The sequence below is a fragment of the Carlito syrichta genome, unplaced genomic scaffold (genome assembly GCF_000164805.1).
Source record: "Carlito syrichta isolate Samal-C Ts95f unplaced genomic scaffold, Tarsius_syrichta-2.0.1 Scaffold302399, whole genome shotgun sequence".
Taxonomy (NCBI): Eukaryota; Metazoa; Chordata; class Mammalia; order Primates; family Tarsiidae; genus Carlito; species Carlito syrichta.
This window is the reverse complement of record NW_007246495.1, coordinates 169,695-177,481: the sequence shown is the minus strand read 5'-3', so window position 1 is coordinate 177,481 and position 7,787 is coordinate 169,695. Positions and strand designations below refer to the sequence as shown.

Sequence of the window (7,787 nt, the reverse complement as noted above, 5' to 3'; positions counted from 1 at the left end):
CAAAAAAAAAAAAAAAAAAGGTGCTAGGGAAACTGGCCATCCACATGCAGAAGAATAAACCAGACACCTACCTTTCACCATGAATGGTACCCAGTTATTGTGCTGTTTCCAATAAAAAAGCAATTCTTCAAAGAACAAATGGCACTTAAAAATGATTACAAGGAGTATTCAAAGAGAACAGATGGCACCTGTACAAGTGACAGCTCTTGTGAGCCCATCAAAAGCCCAGACATTTCTGTTACATAGAAATGCATGCAGGTGTACGTTGAGAAATGACAGCAATTCAGTGGTTTCTGAGAGAAACATGGGCCAGTGAGAGGCCTTCTGATTTAGAAGGACAAAGTTCCAAAGCAAGGCAAGGAGGTGCCCTGTCCTGCCAATAACGTCAGGGCACAAACTGAACAACGGAGACAGTGACAGGACTCTGGCTCTGCCTGAGGGACGCTTAATGAGCACTGGTGTGTGGATTGCTGGCTTGCAATAGAGTCTGTCAGAATGATTCAGGACTCGGGCGTTTTTTCTAAGAACAAAACAATGGAATAAATAAATAAAAATAAAAATTTAAATGTGTGTATTCTAAACAGACATGAATACACTCTGTGCCTTTCCTGTAGCTTAGCTTGGAGTCACATGTGCTGTCCGTGACTCCAGACGGACCCTCACCTTGATGTGCGATGCGTTGACATAGCCTGTGTTGTTCTCCTTGGTTGGGACCAGCTCCACTCTGGCATCATCATAAGGAAGGACATCTTGGAACCGATTTCTCTCTGCATTTTCAGGGAGTCGTGCTGTCGCGCACTCTCCGTCAACGAGCCGTTTTTTAAGAATTTTTTCATATTCTGTGAACACCATTCCCTGTTCTAACCGCTGTTCCAGAATTTTACACTGTAAACAGAACATGTGGAATAATATGATTATAGTCACATGTCCCTGCCGCATTTTGATTGTATATCTAAAACCTTGTTTTCTGCTTCAAGTCTAGCACTGTCTAATAGTGAAAATTCTAGGTGAAACCAAAGTTAAAATTGTAACAGGCCACAGCAATAAGAGTCAAAAGAACAAAAGACATAATGAAAGATAAATGCAAATCTCTGTCTAAAGTTGAAAACTGGACTAAAGAAATTTATTGAATTCACATTCTCTAAATCTGTCATCCATTTTGTGATCTCAAACAGAATTCTCCTGGAGAATGATAAATACAGGGAAAGGATAATCAGTCCATACATCTATGAACAAATGCTTCAGTTTTGTAATATATCATATGTCATAGACTAAAAGCACTCAGGAATTACCAGAAACAATGTCAAGGACCCAGCTGTAAAGCAAATTCCTGCCTAGCTGATTCTGATACCAAAAAAACCTCACAGAAAATACATCTCAGTCACAAAGGAAGTTCTGAAAAACTTAGTAACTATTTACTCACGATCAATTTTTATCATGAAAGCAGTCAGTGCCTGCTTTCTCGCCTATGAAGAAATTCAGAAAAGAAAAATACTCAGCATTCAAACCTGAATGCTCTGCTAAGACACCAGCCCCACCTGAGACCCACACCATATCATTCCTCACACCATTTCTGAGTCTCAGATTCTGCTAGAAAGGCCACGGACACCCAGGACAGTGCTTTTGCAGATGGCCCAGAGTTGCATGGCCCCACGTACCCGCTCATCATCTGTGGCTCGGGCGGGCATGTCCTTCTCATCATCAGGCAGTGGCAGGCGGGACAGGGAGAGCCCGTTGAGTGCAGCCAGCTTCAGGGGACCAATTTTCTTTGCATCTACTCGGGTCTTCTTCATTCCCTGTAACAATACGTATATGAATAGATGAAATCCACACAAATCCAACCCTATGAAGTGGGATGAGGACTGGGAACACAGGCTGTGCTCTCCCCTGCCAATAAACCCCAAGAGAGATGACACTCCTTCCCACATCATCTGTTTAACAAACATTAGGAGGAAGACATTCCTTTCAAGGTCAAAGCCCTGATAAGTCTTCCAGATACAGGTCTCAAAACGCAGTTGGCCACAAGGCTCTGTTGTAAGGAGGGGTGAGGCTCTGGACAGACAGCATTCTTGTGAGCACGGCCCAGGAAGTAGGCTGCCATCCACTAAAAAGACTTTTAGTTCTATCACTTGACTGGAATAGTCTTTAAAATAGATACATTCTTCAAATCTTTCTGAGAAAACCCAATGTTTTTCTTCTACACAGACTCCTGTGGCCTAGGTTAGGTCACTACGCCTCTTAGGACGGCCACAGCTGTGAACCAGGCAAACGAAACAGGGCTAAACTGCTCCACCATGACACCAGGTAGACAGGGCCTGAGAGAAAGCGGCTAGAACAGTTTCCTGAAACAGGTGTCTCCTGAAGTTATGATTAACGTAAATGATTTCCTCTCTACAGCAAACGAGAATAAGCATGGCACAGCCCCTTGCCGAGACCACCCCTCCTTGGAAGCCATCACAATTAGAACAAGATTAGTACCCCAAAATGCAATCAGTTTTATTCCAGCCTATAACAGCCCACGAAGCCCCAGGATCAAGATAATAGAGCAAAAACAGAGAAGAGGCATTTTGGCGAGGAGAAAAAGTACTGAAGGACCGTTACCGTAAGTGGAGACTCTAACCGGCACCTAACCGGAAAGCTTGATGGGATGGATATTAATGTTACAACTCATGTCTGATCATGGGCTGCCCACATAACACAGCCTGGGCTAGGAATGGGGAGAGTGCTGGGTTAGCGTCCAGAGGAAGGTCACCTTTCATGGCTAAGCCTTATTGAGACAGAAAGATAGAGACAGACATAGACACAGACTCCAAGGTTCCAGCTGAGGCTCACATTCCATGATTCTAAAGTGTGCAGAAAATAGTGCCATGCTGGTAACAATTAACAACTGGTTCCTATGGAAAGCAGCTCTGATCCACATCTGCCCATTTCCATGGTGTAAATACTCCCACCACAGCCAATTTCAGATTGCTAATGCCACATCCACTGGCCCACAAGATTCCCGAAAACTGAACAGTTGGCTCTTCTCACCAGCCAACGCAAGCTGGTTCCAGCACTTCTTGGCCTGAAAATGACTCAAGATGCCCCACGTTGAACGCTGGTAAAGCTGCCTGGTTGACGGTCAGTACAAAAGTTGGATTTGAAGAAAAAAGGTGTGTGGTCAAAACCAGCCTCGAGCCGGGCTCAGAGGCTCAGCCTGTAATCCCACGCCTTTGGGAGGCTGAGGTGAGTGGATTGCCTGAGCCCCCAGTTTCGAGACCCACCTGGGCAGCGAGACCTCATCTCTACAATAAATCAAAAAATCAGCTGGGCGTGGTAGCGCGTGCCTGTAATTCCGGCTGCTCGGAAGGCTGAGGCAGAAGGATCGCTGGAGCCCAGCAGGTCGAGGCTGCGGCGGCTGGGAGTGGCCACTGCATTCCAGTCTGGGCGACCGAGTGAGACTCCAACTCAAAAAAAAAAAAAAAAAAAAAAAACCAGTCTTGAATCCTGCCATTAGCCTGGCACATATGTGCATGGTTATGAATGTATGACCTGCACGTAAGTTCTCACGTGAGAACCACAAGACTAAAGGGTGCAACCAAGAAGGGATATGCAGCAGTTGTGTGAGCACCCAAACCTGCCTGTCTGCAAGATGGCACTCAGGCCCAGACCCGTCTGCCCGCAAGACAGTAATTAGCCCCGGCTGTGGAGGCAGGTGGAGTGTTCCAAAGCGTCCCTGCTTGTCCGCTATTGACTTCACTATTGTTAATACTAAACCTCTGTAACCTTCATTCACATTGGTACATCTGTCTGTTGTAACAATGAAACAAGATAATGGCAATCCATGTTACTAAGGAGGGTCAGAGAGTAGAAGAGGGAGGAGGGAGAGGCCTCTTCAACTCCCAGGAAGCCATGGAGTTAGATGTGTGACACCACCTTGCCACAGCAAGTTAATACTACTGAGCACTTGCATGGGCCAGGACCTCATTTCTCCCCCAGAGCTTTCTGGGACCCTCTCATTTACCCTATGAAAACCAAGTCACAGAGAGATTAAACAGCCTCCCAGGGTCACACAGCTGCCTTTTTAGAAGGTAATCAGTGTCAAAGCAATACAAGTGATCTTTCTCGAGTTCTGCCAAATCAGACATGCAATTCTTCATGCCTAACCTCGTATGGGACTGAATGCCGCAGGCAGGCAGAGCAGGGATGACAGTTCCGTGCCACAGATGTGGAAGCTGAGGTTCTGGTGCTGGAAGGGTCCCGCCCACTGAGCAGAGCTAACAACGGCAGGGGCCAGATGCAGGCTCAGGGTTCTGAGCTCCAGGGACCTGAACTCTTCCCCTCACTACGGCTGCCACCCACACGCTTTAGGTAGAATCCCTTACACGGTTAGAGGGGGAAAGAACATAAGCCAATCACATTAATGTTGTGGGTCTTAAAAAGTCAGTGAGAGAAAGTTTGTATTTTATGAGAACCAGGCCAGGCACAGTGGCTCACACTTGTAATCCCAGAACTTTGGAAGACCGAGGCAGGATTGCTTGAGCCCAGGAGTTTGAGACAGCCTAGGAGTGTGACCTTGTCTCTACAAAAAATAAAAAAAATTAGCTGGGCACGGCATTGTGCATCTGTAGCCCCAGCTACTCGGGAGGCTGAGGCGGGAGATTGCCTGAGCCCAGGACGTTGAGGCTGTGGTAAGCTGTGACTGTGGCACTGCACTCCAACCTGGGTGACAAGAGTGAGGTCCTGACTCAAAAAAACACAGATAGATAAAAACACTTGAATACTGAGCTATACTAAAAACAAATATGACTTGAGGAAAGCACTTGGGTCAAATAAAAGCAAAAGACAGTTCTTCATGCAGTGGAAAGAGTGTTACCTATAAACAGCCCTGGCCAGCTGGCTCTGGGACACAGGTAGTGTTACTTTGGAAAATCCACCCACACCTTGTCCCCACCCTGAATCACTGCCCATCAGCCAGCACCCTCAAGCTTGGCCCACCTGCAGCCCTAGCCTTTGCTATCCAGGTACGATTGTACCTCAGGAAAAATTACATATAACTTTCTTTTTTTCATTGGAATCTCACTCCGTCAACCAGGCTAGAGTGCAGTGGCACGCTCATGGCCACCCCAGCGTCAACCTGTTGGGCTCCAGCGATCCATCCACCTCAGCCTTCTAATAGCCGAAACTACAGGCATGTACTACCACACCCGGCTAATTTTTGATTTATTGTAGAGACGAAGTCTGGCCAAGTTGCCGGGGCTGGTCTCGAACCCACAGGGCTCAGGCAATCCACTCACCTCAACCTCCCAAAGTGCCGGGACTACAGGCTGAGCCACTGAGCCCAGCCAAAAATAACTTTCAAATTCAAACCCAAACTGATGATAAGCCTACAGCGCCCATGTCAGTCGTTTGCATCCGTAGATGTTCATGTCTCCCAGAAGCACTGGAACACTGTGGGAGCTCTTCCTGCTTCTCAAGACACTCCTAGTGGCTCAGAAGCTCCCAGACACGAGGCCAGACCCACCCTGAGACAGGTCTCAGGTCTGCAGGTGCCACCCAGCCAAGGAGACCGAGAGGGCCAGGTTCCAGGCCACTGGGAGACAGACGGGTGTCCTCAGCACACGGGCTTGGCTCCCACACTTGGGAAGGGAGTGAAGACAGGGAAGCAGAGGTCAGAGAATGGAGGCGTAGGCCAGGCAGAGCTGGGGGCCCACACCAGGCAACAAGATGCCCTCGTGGACACACTTTGCAACAAAGCCACAGTCAGAAAAGCGAGGCTTCAAGCAGTGATAACTTATTAAAATATGGTCCCATCTACCTTGATGCAGAACAGGGTGGAAGACGAGAGAACAGATGCAGAGATAAACAGGGGTTAAGATTCCAGGTCAGTCACTCAGAGCTGGGCAACTTGGGAGAGTTCCTTAGCTTATCTAAGCCTGTTGCTTCATCTGTAAAACGGGCATAACAGGCTGCTTGTAACCCGGACACCACAGGGCAAATGTTATGCTCAGCTTGTGATGGCCGGGAACGGTGGCGAGGTGCCATGACTCTGCACTTTCATGTTTTCCTTCAGCAGGTACAAAGTGCTTCATCCATATTTACGGATCACACTGAATGTGAGAGTTGCATTTTCTGCAAGGGCCTCCCTCAGATTGTCAGCACATGTACGCTTTCTTTTGAAGAGACATGGAGTCCCAGGGTTTCGTCTTGACCAAGGGCCACCTTTCCAACTCCAAAAGTCCTCAGAGATCATGGCTAAGACACTCAAGCTGCACCACAGACTCCGACCTTGAGAATAAGATGCAGAATGAGAACACATGCCTGGATGCGGCTCTCGGGCATCTCTTGAGCAAACTGCACAAATGCAGCCCTGAGGTGCTGCAGCTTCCATGGCATCCGATGGGTAGTTTGCGAGGCCATCCTGGCTACAGTAAGAGACTGCATCCTCCTCCCCCTCTTTACACAACAAAGTTACCAAAACATCTCGCTCACTCTTCCATGCCACACGAGAGCCTCAGACAGTCACCTTTTCACTTCATCTCATTCATGGTCTTTTAAATTTTATTTTTGAGTCGGGGTCTCACTCTGTTACTCTGTTGTGCAGGCTGGAGTACAGAGGCACAATCACTGCTCATGGCAGCCTCAACCTTCTGGGCTTAGACAATCCTTTCACCTCAGCCTCCTGAGTAGCTGGGACTACAGACACATGTCACCATGCCCAGCTAATTTTTTTACTTTTTGTACAGATGAGGTCTCACTATGCCTCCCAGGCTGGCTTCGCCCTCCTAGGCTCAAAGGACCCTCCCCATTTAGCCTCCTGAATAGTCAGGACCACAGGCACGTGCTAACACCCCTGGCTAACTTAATTTTTTAGAGATGGGGGGTCTCACTATATACCCCAGGCTGGTCCAAACTCCTAGGCTCAAGCAATTCTCCTGCCTCAGCCTTCCTAAGCGCCGGGATGACAGGCGTGAGACACTGCACCCAAATTCATCTCATGTATTATCTAGGAAAAAACCACGAACATTTGAATCCTCCCCCATCATTTCTATAAATTCACCCGTGCTCCACGTGAGACAAAAATAGGGTAATGGGCTGGGGGGTGAAAAACTTTAAAAGAACAAGATAAGCTGAAAAAAGTCAGAAGTCACGAGTCAACAACAAGGCCACAGACAGAGCGGGAGCAGCGTCCGTTGGCTGGAGGCCCCGCGCCGAGAGGCAGCTTACCCCTAGGGGTGGGAGGCCTTCCACCACGTCCTTCCTTCCAGAGAGGAGGTCTGACACCGGCCTCCTGTGCAGGGAGTCCCTCCGGGCACGGTACCGCCCTGACGTGGTGAGGTCGGACTCAGACACCGACGGCGTCAGCAGCCCGTCTCTCCGGGCCCAGGGGGCCTCGGTATCGGGGCTTCGGGGCTCGAGGATGTGCAGGGGCCCCAGAGCGGGGCACGGGTGGCCGGACGCACTCGCTCGTGTGGGAGGTGCGGCCACAGGCTCCTCGCCGGCACCGCCCTCGCCCTCGTCCTCGCTGCTGTGGACCAGCATGGTGGCGTCGGACGGGGACTTGGCGTGCGCGTGGGCCGGGCCACCCCGCCCGGCCGCCCCGTCCCCGAGCCGCAGTGCGTCCAGGCACGGGGCCGGCGCCGCCGCCTCGACGCTGCCCCTGCGCGGGGGAGCGCGGCGGGCCGAGAGCGGCGCGCTGACCTCCTGCAGCGAGTGCGCCACCGGCAGGCTGTCCTCCTGGAACGTCTGCACCGCGTGGTGCACGCGCCGCGTGACCAGGTCCGGGTGGCTGCGGCTGGCGCGCAGGC

General features: G+C 50.0%; 1 protein-coding gene across 1 annotated transcript in view; it reads right to left on the bottom strand.

Moving 5' to 3' along the window:
• The window catches only part of PTPN21 (protein tyrosine phosphatase, non-receptor type 21), a 68,768-nt gene that overhangs the window by 5,473 nt on the left and 55,508 nt on the right, over positions 1-7,787 (bottom strand). The window contains exons 14-16 of the mRNA XM_021711604.1: positions 7,207-7,774; positions 1,659-1,796; positions 664-885 (exon numbers count right to left, since the gene is read on the bottom strand). Of these exons, the coding sequence (XP_021567279.1) occupies positions 664-885; positions 1,659-1,796; positions 7,207-7,774 (928 nt within the window). The remainder of the gene's footprint in view (positions 1-663; positions 886-1,658; positions 1,797-7,206; positions 7,775-7,787) is intronic.